Source organism: Henckelia pumila, chromosome 3, assembly GCF_033568475.1.
Source record: "Henckelia pumila isolate YLH828 chromosome 3, ASM3356847v2, whole genome shotgun sequence".
Classification (NCBI taxonomy): domain Eukaryota; kingdom Viridiplantae; phylum Streptophyta; class Magnoliopsida; order Lamiales; family Gesneriaceae; genus Henckelia; species Henckelia pumila.
Genome location: NC_133122.1, coordinates 152034846 through 152060393, shown reverse-complemented (window position 1 = coordinate 152060393; position 25548 = coordinate 152034846). Strand labels below are relative to the sequence as shown.

Genomic DNA, 25548 nt, shown 5'->3' with positions numbered 1-25548 from the left:
TAGAAGATTGAATAAATGATTCAAAATTATAATAAAATTTATATAGTATTTTCATTATAATTAATTATTTGCAAATTTTTCCAAAATATTTTTCATCACTTTATACTTTCATCTATATATAATTTTGTACTCTATGTGTTTAATATTTTTCTAAGCTATCTTATTTTTTTTTTACTTAAGATATATTCATGTTTCTAAGTTATATATAGATTTATGAGTCAATAATTTTTAAAAATTATATAGTGAAGTAGATGAATATTTGAGATACGTGATATGCTTTAGAATATATACATATATATATATATATATATAAAATAAATGTCACTGTATATTTCATTATTAGTATTATTTTTAACTCAATTATATAACTAATTTATCATGAAATAAGTGATTTTACGTGCGGAACACGCACATTTTTACTAGTAGAATAATAAGTACAAACCAAGAATGACAAATTTGAAGTTTTAGGCCATTCCCTTGACAAAAATATATATCTGTCCTGAAATTGAAACAATCGATTTTAGCTATTGTGATATGCTTTAGAATATATATACATATATATATAGAACAAATGTTACTATATATTTTATTATTAGTATTATCTTTAATTCAATTATATAACTAATTTATCATAAAATAAGCAATTTTAGGTGTTGAGCACGTACATTTATACTAGTAGAATAATAAGTACAAACCAAGAATGACAAATTTGAAGTTTTAGGCCATTTCCTTGAAAAATATATATAAAAATTGAAACAATCGATTTTAGTTATTGTGATAAATAAAAAAAAACACTATTCAAACTGCTTAATACATTTCAAAAGTGGAACTAGCTACAAGTTCATTGTTTACATGCCAACTTATTGATTTTTTTTTAGGTAAAACCATACCTTTGTCCTTTAATTTTTAAATGAGTTCAAAACCCGTAATCCTCTAATATATATTTTAGCAAATATTAGAAAAGTTTTCTGACATATTTATAAAATTACATTTTCCTATAAATATTTATTAATTTAATTTAAATAAAGTAAATATGGTAATTTCAAGCTTTAATTATTGTTGTGCTAAAAATATATTTTATTAGTTAGTGTTCTGTAAATTAGAAATTTTATGGAGTTAACTAAATTTTGATTCCACGTCTATGCCCATTAAAGGTTTTCATATCATATCATATAAATGCACATAGATAATCATATTATAGTTGGAACTTAAAAATCTTCGAACTAAACAAACAATTTTAAAAAAAAAATCATCCAAAATTTTTGTAATTATAAAAATAAAAACCCATGCATTCTATTAATTTTCATTCCACAAAACCCAAATTCTTGTTGTCAATATTTATTGAAATAGATTATGCTACGTGTACAATGAAACTTATACATTAGGGTACAAAGTGCTAAATTATCCCTACTTGATTTGAAACAAATCTTTCAAAAATATTCGTTTTGTAATTTTAAATACACTTGTAACCTAATTTTTGTACACCTAACATTTTCAAATTGAAATAGAGAGGTCAACTAACTTGATACAATTTAATTCAAGAAACTTATAACTTAGAAGAAATTTACACACCAAATAATTAATTTTTCCTTCTGATTTTAAAGGGCACCTTTCTGCTCCATTGAGGTACATGTTTGATCTATGAATATTTGCAGGGTTTATTTAAATCTTACAGCTTAAGCCTTCAGAATCAAGGTTTCCTTCTAGCATATCAATCGCAGCTACAACACTCAACAAACACACAAACACCACTCCCACAGAATAGCAAGCGTCATTCAAATCAACAACAACACACACACACATATCGATCCCATGTAAGTAAAATGTGCCCCCAAACACTATCTAACTGCAAAAGAGGTTGCAATTTCAAAAACTCAACCTCCAAATCCTTCGTTCTCCCACCAAGAAACTACTAGAATTCAGGGACCGGCCCCAACAATATAAAATCTTTCCAATCAACTTCACAAATCAGTAAAAAAATTCGGTATCTATGAAAACAAACACACTGAAGGAAACAAAAACCTGAGCAATTCTAAAAGTTTGAAGTACCTGGACTGTATAATCACTCCTTGGAACCCTCGTAATAACATGAAATTTAATACAATGTTTTTTGCCAAATTTTTATAGAAAGCTATTGGAAAAAGAGATCCAATCTCTGAAAACAAACAAACTAAATTTTACCAAACTTCTATAAAATAAACCATCTTTACATGACAAACAACGTGTAACATGGAATCAATTTGTGAAAATTCTTTTTACTTTATGGTTTAAATAAAATACTAAATACATTTTGTCGTTTTTTGGATTAATATTGAAAGAAATATTTGAAAGGGAAGATAAATAATGAATTAGTAGACAAATCAACGGGAGTATATATGGGTCATTGGAACTACCATTATACTCAGTCAGAGGTAGACAAAAAAAGTAATGAACATGATAAAAGCACTCCTAAATTTCACATTGAGTTGAATATATTGAATCATAACTATTCTTACCAGTAGGTGAAACAAGAATTACACAATCAGAACCAAGAGCAGAGCAATCTCCAAGATCATTTTTACTGCTTCTATGTTTTACAAAAAAAGCTGGAAAGAAAATGTTGTAAAATCACGAAGCTAAATACAAACATATTTAAGTTAACTAAAAAGGATATAAAATATAAAAGACAATTATATGTGGGCAAAAGAAACATTACTTAAACATTTAGTCTTCGGTTATTAATTAAAAAAATTGGCAAAGAGCAGACCTCAAATCCATAACACTTAATTTATATAAAATCACAAAAGATCGAGCATTGACATTTATATGTTTGATCTAAAAAAATTACCTAATAATTCAGAAGATTCCATTCTGATGTAAATATCTTGTCCATATGTTGTCAGAGATCTGATATATACCAAGTCACCAAACCAAAGAAGGCATCCACTCCCACTGCTTATGTTTAAATGTGTGAATGCCATACATGAACAATTCTTTAAGCATTCAAATTTGCATTCTTTAAGCGTCATACTCTCGTTGAACCATGAATTTTGAGCATCTGGCATTTTGACCCGGAGTACTTTATAAATCCATCCCCCAGGCAACTCAAATTCGTCTTTCGAATGCATCCACTCGTTCAATCTGCTTTAGTCCAGCCTACAAGTAAATGTAGAACGAAAATTATCACTAATTGACAATTAACCATCAAGGGATGAAAGGAAGGCAAATGCAAGCGTATAATGCATATAATTCAGAAAAGTAAAGACGGTGTACAGTTGAAAATTCCAGTACTTGAAAAAAAAAATCGAAGGAAAGAGTATTACTATGTCTGACATTTTTGGCTGCCATCTTGGCTGATACCCCTATAAATAAAACCGAAGATACATAGATCCCATAGCATTGAAAATATCTTTCTTTGTTCCCCTGTGACGTATAGCATTGAAAATGAGAACAATTATCTAGATTTAGAAAATAAAATGTTATCTGAAATAGTTTCCTTCTTGAGTACCTTTAGCTACCACGATCCCAGAACATTGAACCGAAGACGAGTGCTAAAAATGTTGAGTACACGATCCTCACTACCGAATAAATATTGTTTTCAAAGTTGAAGAGTTCCAATTTTTCAGGTTGTGGTTCTTTGGCAGAATTTTTCCACAGTGTCATTCCTCTGCCTGCTCGGAGCAGGGTGGACACCAATCCTGTCAACAATGTGTTGCGTTTCCATAGAAATCAGCTGCCATGTAATACATAATAGCTCAAAGAGTCATAAAATAGAAGAGTTTTGCACTGACCTTTTTTCCTTGGGATAAAATGCAGATAATTCAGAAGATAACGAAACATGCATATGTGAAATTGTATACTTCTATTGTAAAAAAATGTCCCAATATCCCTCATAATCCTAACAACTTTTTAAGGATAACTTAATCGTGAACAATTTAGGAACAAGAATACAAGATTAATATGTACACATGTCTATGATAGAAACTAACAAATAACTATCAAGATCATGACGTCTGCATATGATAACACCGACTCCATTAAGCTTGTGAGTTGTGATAGTCATCATGTATAACAGGCAATATACTATTTCGAACCAGAAAACAAAAGTCATTATATTATATTAATATGACATCTCTTTTTTTTTGGGTTATATATGAATATGAAATCTTAAAAAATAAAGAGAGATGTAATTTGATTTCAATCAATCAGATTCAGCTGTAAATGTAACTCAATTTGATTAATCTAACAAACCTGAAATCGTATTAAATTATGATTTTTCATTGAATTTTGCTGACATCAAAGTCTTTTGAATTAAAACGCCATATTATGACACAACACTTGCTCTGCTATATACATATATATTTGTATGTATTTGCGTACTAAATAAATGCTTTTATATATATATATATATATATATATGGCAGCTGCAATACAAAGTTGCAGCAAAAAAAAACGATTTAATCAGTGCATATATATGTCCATGCTTCCTCAATCCTCACATCCAAAATATTCAATTTAAATCATAATAACTTAAGCACTAATAATACAATGCACAGTAACAACGATTCTAATAGAAGGACCATTAGACCGAGGTATAAAATTGACAATGAGCATGAGACCTCTGCTCATGCTCATGCTCATGCTCATGCTGTAAAGTATAATATGCACACAAAACAACCACGTCAATTACAGATTAAGAGCAGAGAAATTTATTTCACTTTGAACTCTATGCTTCCCCGATAACACATAGCCACAGTCCACAGACACGTAGAATTATCTCTCATATTCACCTCACCTCGAACAGAAAACAGTTCAGTGATTAAGGACCTCATCCTAGTGAGATGTTTACGATAATCAGTCCAAAGATATCCATTAATATCCATGTAGGAGAAGGCCTCAAAATCGCAACAAAACTGGAAAATTACCGGAATCCAACAAAAACCCAACTTAAGGGATAAACTTACCAGATTCAAAATCGCAACAAAAAAAATTAAATTCAAAGAGATAAACATACTGAATCGAACAATCTTAAAAATCTGTGTAAAGGGACTGATATTGACCTTAAAAATCTCTTTGAACCGATTTGGGGGTGACTTCTTAAAACTTACAATTTTGGATTTAGGGCTTCTGGTCACGGCAGAGTGCTGAACGTACGGTGGAGCAAATGGCCAGAAACGAGATGAATCCACGCAAGCGATAGAGAAAAATCACCGGAGAAGGAAGAGATTGGAGTTGTGGTTCAGTGAAAGCCGAGATTTCGCCATCGGATCGAACCGTGAGAGTGAGTGATTCGAAGTCAAGTGTGGGAGAAAAGGCGTGAGTTGCAAGCCCGCTTTTAAGTTTTGTCTCTACTTTTTTAAAAAAATTTAAATGACATATATATATATCCTTTAAAATAAATAAATAATAAATTAAAAAAAAATCAAAAACAACGGTTGTATTGTCTATTGTCAATAAAAAACAGTCCTTCAAAACCGTTGTCGAGGCCCAAAATACACGCTCAAAGACAACGGTTTTAAAACACCATTGTCTTTTGTCAATTAAAATAACGCTCATAAACAGTCTTCAACTAAGTATAGTTCTTTATTTTCCGACAACCGTTGTCGTAGGCCCAAAATACACGCTCATAGACAACGTTTTTAAATAACCGTTGTCTTATACCCTTAAACAACAACGGTTTTAAATAAAATGTTGTTTTTTTATTTAAGTTCTAGGCCATTTCCTTGACAAAAAAATATATATATTGAAACAATCGATTTTAGTTATTGTGATAAAAACACTATTCAAACTGCTTAATACATTTCAAAAGTGGAACTAGCTACAAGTTCATTGTTTACATGCCAACTTATTGATTTTTTTTATAGGTAAAACCAAACCTTTGTCCTTTAAGTTTTAAATGAGTTCAAAACCCGTAATCCGCTAATATATATTTTAGCAAATATTAGAAAAGTTTTTTGGCATATTTATAAAATTACGTTTTCCAATAAATATTTATTAATTTAATTTAAATAAAGTAAATATGGTAAATGCAAGCATTAATTATTTTTGTGCTAAATTTTTTTTTATTAGTTAGTGTTCTGTAAATTAGAAAGTTTATGGAGTTAACTAAAATTTTGATTCCACGTCATTGCATTAAAGGTTTTCATATCATATCATATAAACGGACGTAGATAATCATATTATAGTTGGAACTTAAAAAAAAAAAAAAAAAAAGTTATCCAAAATTATTTTAATTATAAAAATAAAAACCCATGCATTCTATTAATTTTCATTCAACAAAAGCCAAATTCTTATTGTCAATATTTATTGAAATGAATCAATGTTACGTGTACAATGAAACTTATGTATTAGATACAAAGTGCATTTAAAATTATAAAACAAACATTTTTGAATGATTTGTTCCAAATCAAGTGTAGAAATAATTTAGTTTTGTAATTTTAAATATCTTTTGTAACCTAATTTTTGTACACCTAGCATTTTCAAATTGAAATTGAATGAATCCGTTAATTTAGGGATTATAAACACACCGTCGTCTTCTTTACAGATTACAATTCCCGCTAAACTGTTTTTCATCAACAAACATCCATTTCTAGTTGTGATTCTGATTTGCGCACATTTGCTTACTCAATTGTTTCCATTCTCCCCTGAAATCATGAAGCTCCTTGAAATCTTGAAGCTCGTTTGTTTCTTCTGATTTGCGCACATTTGTTTACTCAATTTCTTCCATTCTCCCCTGAAATCATGAAGCTCCTTGAAATCTTGAAGCTCGTTTGTTTCTTCTGATTTGCGCACATTTGTTTACTGAATTTCATCCATTCTCCCCTGAAATCATGAAGCTCCTTGAAATCTTGAAGCTCGTTTGTTTCTTCTGATTTGCGCACATTTGTTTACTCAATTTCTTCCATTCTCCCCTGAAATCATGAAGCTCCTTGAAATCTTGAAGCTCGTTTGTTTCTTCTGATTTGCGCACATTTGTTTACTCAATTTCTTCCATTCTCCCCTGAAATCATGAAGCTCCTTGAAATCATGAAGCTCATTTGTTTCTTCTGTGTGGGAACGATAATAATGGCTACGACGTTCATTCTCATGGAAAGGATATCCAAGATTTCACGGACTCGACTACCACCGAACCCTTCGAAACAAGATTTTCATGGGTTTTCGAAGTCACCAGTCTTGGTTACTAGATTGATTCATTATCACTCGATATATTCTCCCTTCTACAATCCAAATCACACGGTAAAAGATCGAGCTGAGATCGACTTGATCGGCTCGATATCGCACGTGTCGTCTTTCATTCGATATCCAAAGTTTCGAGTTTCTCCGTCGACCAGGAGAGGGTTCTTTGCATATGTGAGGGTGGGACGGAAAAAACTCGAACAATTACTGTTTATGGACACGGGGAGTAGCTTGCTCTGGTTTAACTGCCTACCCTGCCGTTTGGATATACCTGAACCCATATTCGACCCAAAAGTATCTTCTACTTACAAAGCAGAAGATTGCAATCTCTCGGATTATTGCGGTGGGATAGATAGTACTTTTGGAGTGTCGTGTGATAGGCGCAATCGATGTGCATATTCGATACACTATGGGAATAATGAATATAGCATGGGACATCTTGCGACAGAGACGTTGGTGATTGGAAGCACGTCGAAGCAATTGTTCGGAAAGCACGAAGAAGTTGTTGAACATGTTGTGGTTGGTTGTGCGAAGACAACTAGTATCTACACTAATGGAATCCTAGGACTTGGTAATACTCCGAGTTCTCTACTGAAGCAGAGGTCTTACTCCAAATTTTCTTACTGCCTAGGCTACTACGACGATAGGTCATATCCTTACCACACTTTAATCATTGGGGATCAAGCCAAGCAGTTGCCAAATGGAACACCTATGATTGTGCAAGGTAAGTATTATATAAATTTAGTAAGCATAAGAATCGGAAATAGTTTGCTGGATATTGATCCTATGATTTTCAAGAGGAATCCGGATACTTACTCCGGTGGGATGATCGTGGATTCGGGCTCCAGTTATAGCGTCCTTCCTCAAGTCGAGTATGCAAAATTTGAGGCAGGAATAAAGAATGTTATCGGTTCTTCTTTGATTCGGAGCTATGCCAATATGGTCCAAAACCACACCAAGTTGTGCTACTTCGGAGACATGTATATCAATTTAGCCAAATTTCCTACTGTGCAATTCCAATTCGAAAATGATGCACTCTTGAAAGTGGATGAGAGAAGTTTATTCACGCAGGTGACAGATGGGGAGTTTTGCCTAGCATTTTTGCCGTCAGAGACAATGTTCAATGGTTATAACTATAGTGTTCTAGGTATTCGGATGCAGCAAGGTCATTACATTTCATATGATCTAGGAAAAATGATGTTTTCGTTCCAGCAGATGGATTGCCATGAAGTGGATGGATATGTACATGACGAACTATAGCATTTATGAGTGACAAAAATGAGCTTCGACGACGCTGGATGTTCTCGACTCTTCGCAAGTCTATCTAGTGTTTTTTTTGTTGTGTTTTCATGATTTTGCTTTCTATTCCAGAAGAACGTTCCCTACCCTACTTTTTTTTTGTACCAAGTTCAAATCTAGACTCCTATTCATTGGAGGGATCCAAATTAGTTCAGTTTTAGAAACAAAAATTCCTCCAACCAAGTGTAATGCCAAACCGTATTGGACTCTGCTCCTTGATTGTTTGTGGAATGAAATGATTTCTATATGGATCGGCTGTAGGCCTCATTAAATTTAATGAAATTTAATATATAATTTTTCAGTATTAAATCCCTCAAAACTCGAATTATAACTTAAATGCACAATAGAAAATCGAGCTTGATAAACTTGAAACCCTCGTTTCAATCTCATCCTCTAAACTTATGTGTTTTGAGGCAGCCGGTCTTGCACAATATTTAGCAATTGAATTCCATAATCCCCTTTCAAAAAGAAAAAAAAAAGGTGGGGGAAAAAGATAAAGATATTCTTTTGCCCAAAATTCACATGGAAAATACAAAAAAATAAAAGAAAGAAAGAAATATCACAAAAACCCAAAACTGCTAACCCCAAACCATTGTGCTTAGTTATCCCCACTATTACACATTTACACTGGTTGCGTCATATTTCTTTGCTTCTCTCACAAAACTTTTCTTGATTGAATTCCCTTTAACTACCTTAGAACACAGAGAAACCTGATAACAAAATCAAAAGCAACATAAAAAGAACACCAATCAGTGTCGGCCCTTTTGCTTAATCCTCCCAAAGAAGTTATAGATATCCAATAAATGTGCTGCAAACACTAGAAAATAGAAACTAACCTGCCTTCTGTCGTACAGACCTCGACAGTCTTCCAAATAACCATCCACCACAGCTTTCTGCTTCGAAATGCAATCTGAAACCAAGAATTCGGTTTAGTTATCCTACACTAAATACCAAAAAGAGGCAGACAAGTGCAATTCTGGAATGGAAACAAATAGGACTCAGCCCGCACACCTATCGTTGATCAGATATGAAAAACAAATTGAAAGCCTGACGAGTAATACAAGTGCAAACTTCAAAGTTCATCAAAACAACTGCAAAACTTTTGAAGTACCTGAACTGTAGAATCACTTCTCGGAACCCTCCATCAGCAGCAACTACAATCAAAATTTATTTCGATTGGCCATACAAGTTCAAATACTAACACAATTCATGAATAGTCTTCATTTTTTAAAAAATCGGAGGACAAAAACACCAAAAATTGGCAGCAAGGAAACGTATACAACTGCAAAAACATATATGCAGAAGTTCATATTGTTCACTCTCTAAAAAACACTACTGTTGAATTATTCGTCGTATACAACTGCAAAAACATTAACCCAACCAAATCAATCAAGCACTTCTTCTTTATCTTACCACTAGTCTGTTTACAAAAGAAATCATACATGCAGAAGTTCATATTATTCTGTTAGATGTTTGGGAGAGGATATGAGATAAAACTCAAACAGTTTCAAGGATTTAGCCAGTTCGTCAAATCAATCAGATGAGCGTTTTATATATCACTTGGGTGTTTAGAACTTGTATTTAGAGAAACTTATATGTAAAATCTAAAGGGCTATGGAATGAATTTTACTTGCTTGGAGAACCCTTTTCTTGAATTTATTCATCAGTGAAAACTGCTTGATTCTTGTTTTAACATGTTCTCCCGGAGGAATGTTTGAGACCTTGTCAACATTTTGTATCCACCGGTTTTCTTCACAAAACATACAAAGTTTTAGAATTATCTCAGACCCATATATACATTATTCATCTGTGAAACATTATAATTCCTACTCAATACTCAAAATTCGATATCAAAGTTTCTAATATATCAAATTGTAGTCTCACACAGATGTCTCATAATTAAATTTGTGTAGATACCAAAAACTTCTTCAACTGCGAGCTGTGAGTAGGGGTTTGGCTCCAGCACCCCTTTCACCAAATTCTTAGCATCTTCGGAAACTTTCGACCACGGATCCTTTTCAAAAACCAACCCACCTTTCAATATTGGGTCTGCAATCCCTTTTCTGTTTCTGCACTAGACAGTCAATCCAACCCCCTCTTTCATTTCAGAACAGTAATATATCGGAGCAATATATGAAATAATATCCGTTAACTCACTAAAAGTATTAGCAGTGCAATTATATTTTTACTGCACAAAACACTATGGATCAATGTGAGAAACTTTAGTTGAAATACATATTAGTACTAGTCCAAAGGTTTGTTCCTAATGTAATGAGTTGCTGGAGGATAAATTAATACTAGTTCAACGCTGTAAAGATTTAAGCATGATACTAACAGGTACCAGAAAACAATATTTGATAAAATGTTCGCTCAGAATTTAAAAAAAATAAAGATGGCCCTATATACGAACAAATTCACTTTGTCATGAGATCACAAAATATCCAAGAATACTAGCTAGAAAATATATCAAAGTAAAGGGAATCCCAATCACTCATTTGTAAGCATGCAGAAGATACATAATACGAAAAAGAAAAACTATATGCCCGATGAGAAAACAACACCTGCCCGGCACCAGCTCCCTGAGGCTTTGATAAGCAAGCTGTCTCACCAAGAAAAAAAATGGAGCTTTATACATTTTTATCTCATTAGCAAAATGGCCATATTCATTCTTATTTTACTAAAGAACGCATGACATACCTTCAAGATGAAATATTGCTTTCTGGCCAAGACGCAATCTGTGTTCCTGAGAAGAAGTTTACTTTAAATACATAAACATGCAATTCCTGGTACAAAACTTTACAACATTTAACTATTTTTCTTAATCATCAGGCACAACAACTCATTGATGAAATGCATTAATAGATGGTATTTTAATCTCCCGTTTTCAATACGGTTGAAGTATTTTAATCCATTAGAACATAGCACTGATAGTATAGATTTTTGTTGGCGGCACAAGTACCACATGTGGACATGATACCAAACACAATAATTGGGAATCGTGGCCTCGAATACCAAAATTATAAACTGCCAAATTAGTTTCAGGGGAAGAATTTAATTTAAAAAAAAGAAAAAAAGAAAAAAAAAAAGCTTAACCAGCAAGGACAAAATAACTTTTCAGGGAAGCATCCCTACAAAAGCTAAAATTGAGATGCTTTTTTATTATGCAGAAAACCAAAACCAAACAGAAATGGACAACCCGGATACTCCAGAGAAAGAGAGTTTGAATTTTTAGACAAATGACATAAAAAACCATGGAGTAGACTCTTTTAACTTGCATAATATGCAGCCCAAATAGAGGTCTCATGCTTTAGTTCAGAATCCAATTTCTTCAACAGTTCGTAAACCAACCTCTGAAGAAAAATCAAAATATTCAACTTGCAACTGCAAATATGCATTGTAGTAGAGGTAAATAACGAAAGCAGAATATTGGAACCATTAAAATAATCTCTGGAGGAATGCAATTAATGAGTAGTTCGTAAAGCTTTCCTCGAACCTAAAACAACCTACAAAAGTAACTCAAATTAGAAATAACTGCAACAACATAAACAGTAAACTGAAGTATCTAAGCACAAACACACAAAACCGGCGACAGGAGAGGCATCATTGCATTAACTGGAAAACTTCATTGTTATATAGGTTCTTTCTACAGTTACATTAAGTTCATTCAACTTATAATCATGTGCTTTACTGGGTCAAGTGGTCCACAGATAACACATCATTCGGTTCGGTTGTTAGTTTACTTTTTTCCCTCTATATGTGTAACACAAGAAGCATTTGGCTTCCAACATTCGGAACAAACCTCATCCTGAAAAGGGTGGGTCAGATATATACAATAAAAAGGAAACACAAATATTGTGCTGATAAAAATCCATCCCAAAGTAGCAACCTAAGCACATAGTTTAAAAGAAGTTTTTTATCTGTAAACATGGATATTACAGAGTGCAAAAATCAACCCACTTGAAGTTCGTCCCTTAGAAATCATTTATGTTTCTTGTCATTGACACTATTACAGTATTACTAAAACGATGTCAAATGAAAATCATAAGTTTAAGTACACAATTAGACCACAAATCCTTAGGAAACAGTAACGTGATCCAAACAAGCACAGTTCGAGAATCAAAAAAATCCTTGAGTTAAGAAATGTAATGCCAAACCGTTTAGGACTCTGCTCCTTAAACGAAAGAGCACACCCACAAATATAATGTTTAATGTAGAATAGCTAATTAACCTAGCTGCATTCAGAATTAAAGTAAAATGCAACTCAACTGTTGAACACGACAAGTTTCAAACAACAATATTGCCCTCCTCAGACTCCTATTAGACTGCTGGCCTATGCGAACAGTAAATTCAGATGGAAATTGCAGCCCTTCTTTCTAGCCAATAAATTCCAACACCTTCACAACCTGATGGTGAAAATGAACTAAGTAATACAAGCAACAGAAAAGATCAAGATGTAGGAGGAAAAACTAGAGGAACCGATCTACCGTTTGGAATTATCAATTGACATGTATGGTAGACTATATTGAAGATGAATATTACCAGCAGTTGTGATCAATCTCAAAATCATTATAATACAGTTCAAACAACATACTGGATGTGAAACACTGCAGACATTTTAACTTGCTAAATAGTGCTCAACTAATTTCAGATAAAAAAGAATGATAAAAAATTTTAAAAAATTTCAGATAGCAAAGAGACTCATGCAGCACCATACTGACTACAGAGGGTAGAAAAACCATGATAGTGGAAACCATAAAAAAAAAAAAAAACAAACAAACAAACCCCAAAAACCCTGCACCAAACACAACAGCAGTCTCTTAAGACAGGTAAAAGAGAAAAAAACACAGAAAACTGGAGCTTTAATTATTCAAAATCAGAACAAGAAACATGCAATATAAGAATTGCTAAAAAATATTTAAAAACATTTAACCCCTTTTACTGAGCATGTAATAAAAACATCAGAGAGTATATGCATAACCAGGGGCTCCAACATCACAGAGAAGATAACAAGATCCTTATGAAAACATCAGAGAGTATATGCATAACCAGGGGCTCCAACATCACAGAGAAGATAACAAGATCCTTATGAGGCTATTGTTTACGAAGCAACTAGAAACATTAAAAAATTTACCGACTTCCCCTTCTGTTGGAGCATTTATTCGCATAATCAAATAACGAGAGCGGACGGCTTCAGTAACCTTGGAGGAGCTGTTGCAGCATAGGATTAGTCTACAAGATGCACTATATTTCTCCATTGTTCTTCGAAGAGAATGCTGGGCTTCTCTCGAGAGTTTGTCAACCTCATTTAGCACTAGAACTACAGTTCCACATAACTTGTCATCAATCGAAACAGATTTTACAAAATATTATGAAATCAAAGCAATTACATTTCCTTCAAGTTATTCAAGAACCAAGAACTTACTGAATTTACTTTGTCAATAATTATAATGAATGAATAAATACCGTCCGCTTATTCCAAGAATGACATAATTGGCATAAAAGGAACTACCTTTGAAACCTTTTTTCCCTTTAGTGTCAATAGGTCGATTTTTGGCCATTTCCTTAATTATTTCTTGAACAACATATCCGTCTTGAAACCCTGTGTCAGTGGGATTGAGTTCCACATGATGTGTGCTTGACAAAGTTTAAGCTCTACTTCAATAGATCTGGTTCCAGCCTGGGCACAAATCTATCAAGTTTTAGGGCAGCAAATCTATAGAGATGCAAGGGAGTGATTTATTGTGATACCAACACAATTGAGACAGCTAGTTTTCATTCTATTATTCAAACTAATAAAAGTGCTTAAACTAGTGACAGTGACCATTGGTTACATGCAAGGGTAGACAGTAACAGGGAATTGATCATAAATAGTCACATGGTTTTGTAGCCTTCTGCATATCCTATCATAAGTTGAACAAAAATATGAATGATCTTACAAACAATGCAACAAACCTCCCGCATCTTCTTACAAGCAGAAGGTTTAATATCTTCTCTCACTCTATGCTTCTAATATCCCTCACGTAAGTTTGTAAACTAAAGGGTGATCTCGTTCTGTAACTGATAATCTATTGGCAATATGATTTAAAAGTAAATAAGCCGGTTGAGATTGAATTGTCCTTAAATCTTTCCCGACCTGTGTAAAAATACCAATATTGGTTCGAAGCTATTGTGCAAGAAAGATTTGGCTCAAATTGAATAGTGAAATATACTTCTAATTAAGCAAACACCGAAAATTCTTCTGATTACTATCAAAGGATAACATCAGGAACATCTCACGCAACATGTTAGTCTTTAATCTATAGACCATTCCTCTGAATAGTGAATATCTGGAATCAAGAAAATAGTAGGGAAACCAACTAATCTTAGGTCAAAGTAGTCAAGAGTAAGCCACTTCTTTCAACAACACTTAAAAGTAGCTGGACTAGAGATTTGCAAAGAGGTCCTCGGCATTTGTCCAATAATACCTATTTTCAGAGAACCATAGTTTGCTGAGGAAAGAAATGATTCTTATTCTCCAGTCACAAAACTATAAAGAGCTGCAGTATTTACACATACATGGAGTGTTAATTGGAATACACATAAAACAATTCATATAACATCAACGGTGAGATGGGAACACTTGCATCAACTTTCCAATTCTTGTTCGCCACTTTCACCTGCAGGGCAACAAAATAAAATTAACAAGATAGACTCCGATTGTAGTGGATAAGAAGGGCATCAGAATTTTAACTCTCCCATCTGAGGGTCACAAATTAAAAAATATATTAAATTAAACTACCAAACACCGGAAAAACAACTCGAAACTGATAACATATGTTGTTCATTAACAAGCGAACGATAATCGCACCGAAAAAGGCAACAATGGAAATCGTACCTTATCTGCGCTAGGACCAAACATTTGTCTTAAAAGGGCCATGATAAGGGTCTTCTTACCGACCCCCAAGGCCCGTAGAACAGCAAATGGAGGCAATTTTGCTCCGTCACCTACAATTAACCCCCAAAAAGACAAATTCAATTACCCAAAACAAATAAATTTCACAATTCTCCCCCAAATCGATTATTAAAAAACCAACTTGATATATGTAACAAAAAATTACCAATTTCTTGAGGTTTTGAGCGATTTCTTCGTGGACCATAACCTTGTCAAGGTATTTGGGACGGTACTTATCAACCCACAACATATTTTCCCTGTTCTTGTTGTTGTTGTTGTTGTTCTTCTTCTTCTTCAACACTCGAACACGGGCACGGTGGAAGATGAAAGAGAGGAGAGCAGAGAAAGTGTTGGCGGGAACGTGGAGTGGACTGGACTGGTGAATAAATGCGACTTTAGGTAAAACGCTTTGCAAATTTCCCTTTTGAAAGAAGTGACGTTACCTCGAGAGTTCAAACATTGGGTGGTGATTTTATATATAAAAAAATTTTGGCTATAATTTATTTAAATTAATTAAGTGGCTTCTTTACGTGATAATCTATTTTAGTAAGAGATTTTGAAATAGTAATTCTAGGTTGTGAGACGAGTTTTTTGGAATAGAAATCGTCATAAAAATTAAATTTAGGAAATATTATCAGTTTCCCAAAAAGAATTAAAATTATCAAAATATTTCTATAATTTTTAAGGAATTTTAATTGAAAAACATCATGGAAACTCAAGTCCAACACATTCAAATTTATTAAATTAATATTTTATATTTACTACAACACAAACAAACCAATATATATATATATATATATATAATACAATAATATCTAGCTAGTATTTATGGAATGAAAATGATTAACAGAAGAAATTATTCAGCATCGTAATGACGTAATCAGCATGGCTATTTTTGGGACTTTTTGTTGTATGGTTGGAATCTATGGTTGATGATGATGGTGAGACAGAATTATCCATCGAGCAAAGGTCCAAGCATCAGTCAACTTGTGGCTACGTTGTCTAATGTCGAATCGTAAGACTAATTCCGAATTCGAGTTGATTTACTTTGGTCTATTTATAATCTTCCAAAAAAAAAAATGGTTATGCATTTCATTTGAGGAGATGTGATTCCAATTTGAATCATGGTTTGATAAGATAAAATAAGAAAGTGTTGGGATTGCATGTAACATTAAAGAGTGGAATTCCATGTTAATCTCTCCAGGTTCTGATGGAGACGTTGGATAATGGATTAAATTTGAAGCATTAACACTTTGGACCACTTGATCAACTCGGAATTTACCATAAAATTGTTGTCATCGGAGTGGAAGAAGTCTGGTGGAAATGATCATATATATAATGCTTTTTCGCCATCCAAAATTCCAAATCAACAGGAAGCTCTGGCCTGCAATATTTATATTGAAGGTATCCTCGGACTATTGCTAAAATTGAGACGTATAGATACATTAATTGTTGGAAATGCATCTCCTTCTGATAGTCGTAAAACGATACCTTTATTTCCAGGGGCCATATATCAAAACTATACTACATAATTGGTGGTATAGTCTAACTTGATCTCACAGGCGCACAATCTCCTTTTAAGGGTTTCTTATCAAAAATTCATTTAACTCCTTTGAATGTACGAGTTGGATCTTGAGCCCTTTTCTTCTTCACCACATCCATGTATCCACTATTATATTTATCATTAACAAAAAGATGATCCAAGCTGTTAGCAGAGTTCCATAAACAAAAAAGTTATTGAGTGGAGAAAAATGTTAGGACTCTATTCCTTGAATTGCTTGATGCTATTTCAGTAACATATTTCTCTCAATCGATCGTAGCTATCGCTTGCATTTGAAGCCCAAAGCACAAGGAAATTGTAATATTAATCTATTTCTATATATTTTCACTATAAAAATATGAATGTAGGGATAAAATTTTTGCATTGTATATATACATATTTATCATTTTATTCTATACTATTGAGATAATAATGAGGGTTATATTTGTAAAATTACAAAAGGAAAGAAACAAAAAAGTAAAATGCACAACATAATAATTTCACATATAACATCTATTTTAATGACCTCAATTTAATTCTATAACTTTTAATTTAGTTCTATCTTACTATTAAATATTAATTGTGTCAAATATTTGTCATATATATAATTTATATGTCTGTTAACGGAATAATTCCCCAATACGTCCCTATAGATTTCTTACTTTTCCAAAAATATACTAACACTTTTTTTGTTCCCAATTACGTCCCTCTTTTAATAAAAATTTTTCCTGATATGTCCTCCAAACTAAAAATTTTCTATACTACCCTTATTTTGATATTTTGTATTAAATTTTCCCTATGGCTCAAAAATGGTATCAGAGCCTAGGTAATTTTATTTAGACTTTATATTATTCATTAAATCATACTTTTCTTTGTTGAGGAAGAGATTTTTAACAAAACATGGATTCAACAAGAGTTTGAACCAGAAGGATTTTATTTACATGAAATCCCACAAATAAGTAAATCTATTTAAAATAGATTCTTTACAACAGAAGCTAAAAAGACTTGGGTTTTTTGTTCGCTCTGAAGAGACTAATAAATAATGATTTCTAATTCTTAATTTTTAGAAATTACACCAGATTCCTCTAAACTCTCCGGAGATCTTAGAGAAATTCAAAAGACGGTACAATATTACAGCAATCAGCTGTATGAAATATCTCGACAGATTGAAGAAATCCTTAAGAAACAAGAAGAAATTCTTGGAACTCTAAAGGATCTTCAAACAAAAATCATAAATCTAGAACACACCGCTGGTTCTAGAAAAATAAATACAGGAGGAAGGTTACCACTCTCATTTGGTACCGAACCTTTGCTACATCAAAAAAGTAAAACCAAAATGGTACAAAAAACTTTAACTGATGAAGAAATGATGATTAATCTTATAAGAGCAATATCAGAGAAAAACACTATCTGATGACTACTTTAGAAAGATTAAATCTCGAAGATCTACAAGACCTTGCAGATTCATTTGCGAATCTCAAAGTAGTAGATCTAAAAATGAATTCTCCTGAGGGTGAACAACCCATAAGGAATCCTCCAAGATATATGGTTAAAACAGAAAAACCACATAGTGAGTTCCATGTTGGAGAAAATTCACATCCAGCAGGAACCAGGTCAAGAAGGAGTAAGATACCACTACATCAAACTCCTAACGGAAAAACTGTTTTAGATCCGATACATCCTTACGGGGTAATGTTCAACCTTGATGTTTTGGACTTCAAAAATAGAGAAGATCTCATAGATGATTGGACATCAGCTATGAAAATAGCAGCAGGAACCTTATATCTCAATAAAGAAGGATTTATCAAACTTTTGGAAATGAGTCTAATGGGATCTGTTAAGATAGCTTGGGAAATGACCATGCCAGAGACTAAAGAATCAGTCTTAGCAGGAGAATCTCTAAGCAAAATTGGAGGAAGAATGGTCTGTTGGAGAACGCGGCGATCAGATCAATCAGAATTGATACCCGGTGCAGCGGAAGTTTAAAAATTTTATATGGAACGATTCCATAATGGGTATCAAAACTTAACGATTAAATTGTGTGTGTAAAAATTAAATAACAATTATAAATTTTTTACCTCCAATCTCGAAGCGAGATTATGGACACCAACAGATTGCTCTGCTCTTGTTGTATATCCCTGGAACTGATGGACGAACTGTTCTTCAATCAGGTCCACGAACGGATAATTAATCCCTCTGATAGATTGCACTAGAAAATCTATCAGAAGTTTCTACGAAGAGAATTAACGAATTTGATCCGTTAAACCAGACTGTAATTCAAAATTCACAGACTGGATTTTACCGAGCAGAGGGGAAGGGGGGCGGCCACTGTCAGAGAAAAATACTAGGTTTTTCGAAAATTTGTGACCTGTTGTGTGTAATTTCTGTACTGCAATAACTTATTTATAATGTAGGCCACTAACAACTTAGGGCCAATTAGTCATAAGTTCAAGCCCGACAAGCAAAGCCCGCATGTTCAGAAATTAATATAAAATTCATCATAACTCCGATTGATAAACCGATTTCACCAATGTGTACAGAAACCATTTCTGCACCTTCTAAAGTCAAGATAAATTTTTCTGAATCCGAATTCAGTGATTTCCAAAAATGCCCATCCATATGTCATTTTAGGAAATCTTACTCCTCTACTCTTAAATAAGAAGTCCAACTTCTTTGTTCATTAAATTTAACTCTTTAAATTTAACTATCTCAACGGGAATTAAAAATCCATTACTCTGTGTGACCCTCAATGGTTCAGGGATACAGCTAGCCGTGGGCTCACAACTCCTTGTGACTCGGAACAACAATTTCCGACTTGCCCATCGAATCATGGTAAGAGCGCCTAGCAACATCGCCCCATGATTCCCTAGGTATCACTGATAGTGCCTGCAAGAACCAATAGATTTTGGTTAGCGTACAGTACGGTCCCTTCATCCATATATCCCGATCGAATCAACAACCATTGGTAAATCGAGAGTCGTTCGAGATTCGATAACTATGCAATACATCTTGAAGATCAAATAGTGACATCGCATGTGTTACTAAGAAACCATTTCTTAAAACACATCATGTACTCTGGCCAGAGATTCGTCACACTAATATCTCCTCAGATTGCATAGGATATCCACACTCGCAAGTATGTGGTGAATCCTTGACAACAAAGCATCGAATCCTATATGTGTCGTAACAGTACCCAATCCCGACACCTGATGACCCCAATAGAGTCGGTAAACGAGTCAAAGCACAGTACTAACATATAGAGTCTCAATGATGTTTCAAGTAGTAAGGACTAATGGTGTACAACCAAAACCGCGGACTTTATCCACTCGATAAGTGATAACCACTTGGAAAGTCCGGATAGGGTAGTTCGATCATTCATCATATGAATATCCATTTGCATGCTTCGAACATCTCTATGTTCCTTACCAATGAAACGTGGTACTCTGCATCGCAAATGCTAGTCTCAAACTCGAGCGATCCTTATCCTTATTATCGGACGGCTCAATCGACTAGGAACAGTTTAGAATATACAGTGACTATAAGATGTGTTTCATGATAGACATCTCCATGTTCTACCACATCTTACATACACTATAGTATATTCAAGGTCTTTATCAAAACAACAATAGTATATCACAATATAACGATATGAAGAAAGATAAAGTCATTGCCATTAATAAAAGTGTAAATTATATTAAACAAAAGATTGTTTATACAAAGAGTCATCAAAGCCCTTAGCCACAAGTTGGCTCACCGGGCACCCACTCTTTCAATCTCCCACTTGCCCTAAAGCCAATTAGTCATACTACGTAGACCCATTGCTTCGCGATGTTTGTCAAATAATGGTCCTGGCAAGGGCTTAGTAAGTGGATCAGCGATATTGTCTGCAGAGGCCACTCTTTCGACAGTGATGTCTCCTCTTTCCACAATCTCCCGGATGATGTGGTATTTCCTCAGTACGTGTTTGGATCTTTGATGAGACCTTGGTTCCTTTGCCTGAGCAATGGCACCCGTGTTGTCACAGTACACCGGGACTGGACCAACAACTTGACGCCCAACTCTTGGACGAAATTCCTCATCCAAACGGCCTCTTTAGCAGCAGCTGATGCTGCAATGTATTCTGCCTCAGTGGTGGAATCCGCTGTGGTGTCCTGCTTGGAACTCTTCCAAGAGACAGCACCGCCATTGAGCATGAACACAAATCCAGAGGTTGACTTCGAGTCATCCACGTCACTTTGGAAGCTAGAGTTGGTATAGCCTTCCAATTTTAGTTCTCTTCCTCCATATACCATGAAAATATTCTTAGTCCTTCGTAAGTACTTAAGAATGTCCTTCACGGCTTTCCAATGCATTTGACCGGGATTAGCTTGATATCTGCTCGTGACACTCAGAGCAAATGCTACATCCGGTCTGGTAGATATCATCCCATACATGATACTACCTATGGCTGACGCATATGGTACATGTGTCATTTTCTCTATCTCTTCATCCGTCTTGGGACACATAGACTTGGATAGAGAAACTCCATGACACATGGGCAGATGTCCTCTCTTGGACCCATCCATTGAAAACCGTTTCAATATGGTGTCGATGTAGGTTGATTGAGTGAGTCCTATCATTCTCTTAGATCTATCTCTATAGATCTGTATCCCAAGAATATAGGATGCCTCACCCAAATCCTTCATCGAGAATCTACCTGATAACCATATTTTTGTTGACTGCAACATCCCTACATCATTCCCAATGAGTAGGATGTCATCAACATAAAGTACTAAGAATGTCACAGCATCCTTAACTACTTTCTTGTACACGCATGGTTCCTCCGGGTTCTTGATGAAACCAAAATCCTTTATTGTTTCATCAAATTTCTGGTTCCAACTTCTTGATGCTTGTTTTAGACCATAGATTGATCTCTGAAGCTTGCATACCTTATGCTCGCTTCCCATGGATGTGTACCCCTCAGGCTGCTTCATATAGATTTCTTCCTTAATGTCTCCATTAAGAAAAGCAGTCTTCACATCCATTTGTCATATCTCATAGTCATACCAAGCAGCTATGGCAATAAGGATTCTTATGGACTTGAACATTGCAACTGGTGAAAAGGTTTCATCATAGTCAACTCCTTGTCTTTGAGTATAACCTTTCGCCACCAATCGCGCCTTGTAGGTCAATACCTTACTATCAGGCCCAAGCTTTCTCTTGTAGATCCATTTACACCCTATTGGAACAATTCCATCGGGAGGATCTACTAAAGACCAAACTTGGTTTGTATGCATCAAATCTATTTCCGACTGCATAGCTTCAAGCCATAAATTTGAATCCGCATCAGAAATTGCTTCCTTGAAGTTTCTTGGATCACATCCAACATCGGGTTCATCTTGATCCCCTTCAAGAAGAAGACCATATCGAATAGGAGGTCTAGAAGTCCTCTCGGATCTTCTAGGTACAGGCGTGTCTATCAATGGTTCCTGAGGTGTAGGATCGTTATTTTGTATTTCGGGTTCTACTCGAATTTCTTCGAGTTCCATCATCTCGCCTTTCTTATCCAATAAGAACTCCTTCTCCAAGAAGGTGACATTCCTTGAAACAAACACCTTTGTTTCAGCAGGATAATAGAAATAATATCCGATTGAATTCTTCGGATACCCTACAAAATAACATAAGGTGGATCGACTATCCAACTTATCTCCCACTGTCTGCTTCACGTAAGCAGACATCCCCAAATCCTCAAGTACGAATACTTAGGAGCTTTGCCATTCCATAACTCGTATGGTGTTTTATCCACTGCTTTAGTGTGGACGTTGTTCAACAACAATACCGCCGTTTCAAGCGCATAGCCCCAAAACGAAGGTGGAAGCTCAGTGAAGCTCATCATGGATCGAACCATGTCCAACAAAGTTCGATTACGACGCTCCGATACACCATTTAGCTGTGGTGTCATAGGAGGAGTCCACTGAGAGAGAATCCCATTCTCCTTCAGATAGTCCAAAAACTCGGTACTTAAGTATTCTCCACCTCGATCCGATCGAAGTGCTTTAATACTTTTACCTAGCTTGTTTTCTACTTCAGCCTTGAATTCTTTGAACTTTTCAAATTCTTCAGACTTATATTTCATTAAATATAAATACCCATACCTAGAATAATCATCAGTAAAGGTAATGAAGTAGGTGTGGCCATATTGAGTACCAACTCTAAATGGACCACAAACATCTGTATGGATCAAATCCAACAGATTTTGACTACGCTCAGGTTTCCCCTTAAAAGGAGATTTAGTCATTTTTCCTTTCAGGCAGGATTCACAAGTAGGTAGAGAGTTAATATCAGACATATCAAACATGCCCTCTCCCACTAGCTTGTTCATCCTCCTTGAGGAAATATGACCCAGCCTAGAATGCCAAAGGTTTGCCGGGTTTTGGCTATCGATTTTCCTTTTGTTTGTTGTTGCCGGTTTATCAACATAATTTATTGGAACGTCTTTTAGTTTTAAGTTATATAGATCATTTTCAAGTTGTCCATTTCCAATCAAACATTCATTCTTGTAAATATTGCAAATCCCATTCACAAAATTGCAAGAATAACCATCTCTATCAAGCATAGAAACAGAAATAATGTTTTTAATCAAATCTGGAACAAATAAAACATCTCTCAAAAGTAACTTAAAACCGTTCTGCAAAATTAAATAAATATCTCCCACAGCTTTAGCTTCAATTCTGGAACCATTTTTGAGCCTCAGCTGGGTCTCACCCATTCTAAACCTGCGATTTCTTGTCATCACCTGCAAATCATTGCAAATGTGAGATCCACATCCGGTATCCAATACCCAAGAAGTAGTATTAAGTGAAACATTTATTTCAATATAGAACATACCCTTCGCAGTTCGCAACTGCTCTAGATATTCCTTGCAGTTATGCTTCCAATGACCGGGCTTCTTGCAGTAATGGCAAACATCCTTGGATTTTTCCATGTTTGAAGCCTTTGTCTTGTACTTTTTCTCGGGTTCGATTTTCTTGGGTGGGGCAGAACGTTTCTTACCCTTTGTACTTGGCCCCTTCTTAGCAGAAGAAGAGGAGCCCACCAAGAAAGCCGGTTTATCCTTCTTTAATGTGGATTCATATGTCACAAGCATATTGACCATCTCTTCAAGGGAGGCCTCTATCTTGTTCATATTGAAATTCACCACAAATCCGTCAAACGAAGAAGGAAGAGATAGAAGTAGTAAGTCCACGTTGAGTTCATGCTCCAACACCAAATCAAGGGTTACCAACTTCTGTATGAGCCAAATCACTCGTACCCCATGATCACGGACCGAAGTCCCTTCACGCATGCGACACATCATTAGCTCCTTTACAGTAGCGAACCTTTCAGCCCTCGATTGAGCCCCAAAAAGTTCCTTGAGTTGTACGTGAATGTCAGCAGCATTCACGGTGTCCTCAAATCGCCTCTGGAGTTCATCAGACATCGAGGCTTGCATATAGCATTTGGCCTTGATATCATGGTCCCACCATGTATCAAGTTTGGCTAACTCTTCCGGACTTATGTCAGCTGGTGCTTCCTTCGGAGGAGATTTTTCTAACACGTAGAGCATCTTCTTCGAAGTCAAGACAATCTTCAACTTACGGAACCATTCCGTATAGTTTGCGCCAGTCAATTTATTTTGTTCGAGGATCGAGAAAAGTGGATTACGCGAATTCATCTTTATGAAATACTAAAAAGAAACAGACAAATATCAGTGATTGTTTAAGTAATTTACTAAGACATAAAATAGGCAAAATTTATTTTATGAATCTCACTCCCACTATTTTAACGATTTCACCACCCTCTAGTGAAAACGGGAAACTTTTTTCTTAGTGAGAACATGGAGTCCAATTGACAAATCATAGTCCCGAATAATATCAGCCAACCATAATTTTCAAAAAGTAGAGCCCAATTACTTCCAAAGTAACCCCCATGTATTTACCTCATGTCCAATAAGGGCCCAATAATATGACGCCGTTTATTGTGACATGTCAAGATGACCCATCAATATTAAGTTGTGATGGACGGTCGCCATGTGGATCCCCCAATAATATGAGCCGATCCCATGGGAGTTCCACCCAACTTACAACATGTGTCGATCCAATATACAGCTTTTCGATGAACGGGCCCCCCAATAATATGAGCCGGACCGTATCCACGGGTAGCATCTCATACATTGATCGTTGATGGAAGGTAGGAACATTTAAACAAATTTAAATTTCCTTTATTTATCTTGATATCAATTTTAAATCATATTTAAAATGAGGGATTTTAATTTTGAAAATTTGTCTCATCATTTTAAAAATTTTGTATGCTTGCCGGATTCACACAATTTTGTCTAAAACATGCATACAACAATAATATCACATATTATATAGGATGATCGATTCCATTTCTAATCGACCCGTGGTTGCCAATCACGAGTCTTAGTCCAATCCTAGGTAATATGCAGTATGCAATGCAATCCTATTACATTGTGCTTCCAATTTACATTTCTTCTGTCTTTATTGTCTGCTGGGCCCACCTCCGTCTTCAAATCTTCATCTCCCACTAAATCTAATGTATTTACAATAAATAACAATGACAAGTAGGGGATACATTTTTAAGG

The 25548-nt window shown here is 34.8% G+C and overlaps 2 protein-coding genes, 1 long non-coding RNA gene and 1 pseudogene across 3 annotated transcripts; 1 reads left to right on the top strand and 3 right to left on the bottom strand.

Annotated features, from left to right (window-relative positions):
* Nucleotides 1-2686: 2686 nt before the first annotated feature.
* On the bottom strand, nt 2687-5305 carry LOC140892210 (uncharacterized). Its single transcript, XR_012152761.1, has 4 exons — nt 5088-5305; nt 3488-3677; nt 3303-3402; nt 2687-3135 (listed from the first exon to the last, which is right to left on the bottom strand). It is a non-coding gene; the product is annotated as an uncharacterized lncRNA (long non-coding RNA).
* Nucleotides 5306-7044: 1739 nt separating this feature from the next.
* On the top strand, nt 7045-8415 carry LOC140889753 (aspartic proteinase CDR1-like). The gene has a single exon (XM_073297479.1). It carries the CDS (start codon nt 7045-7047, stop codon nt 8413-8415), a length of 1371 nt encoding a protein of 456 aa, XP_073153580.1.
* Nucleotides 8416-8834: 419 nt separating this feature from the next.
* LOC140889752 (uncharacterized) lies at nt 8835-14012 on the bottom strand. Its single transcript, XM_073297478.1, has 10 exons — nt 13964-14012; nt 13586-13771; nt 12721-12784; nt 11152-11197; nt 11016-11053; nt 10372-10523; nt 10085-10204; nt 9566-9608; nt 9291-9364; nt 8835-9164 (listed from the first exon to the last, which is right to left on the bottom strand). Exons 1-10 carry the CDS (start codon nt 14010-14012, stop codon nt 9148-9150), a joined length of 789 nt encoding a protein of 262 aa, XP_073153579.1. The 3' UTR covers nt 8835-9147.
* Nucleotides 14013-14332: 320 nt separating this feature from the next.
* On the bottom strand, nt 14333-15790 carry LOC140892574 (replication factor C subunit 5-like; annotated as a pseudogene).
* Between the last annotated feature and the right edge of the window lie 9758 nt (nt 15791-25548).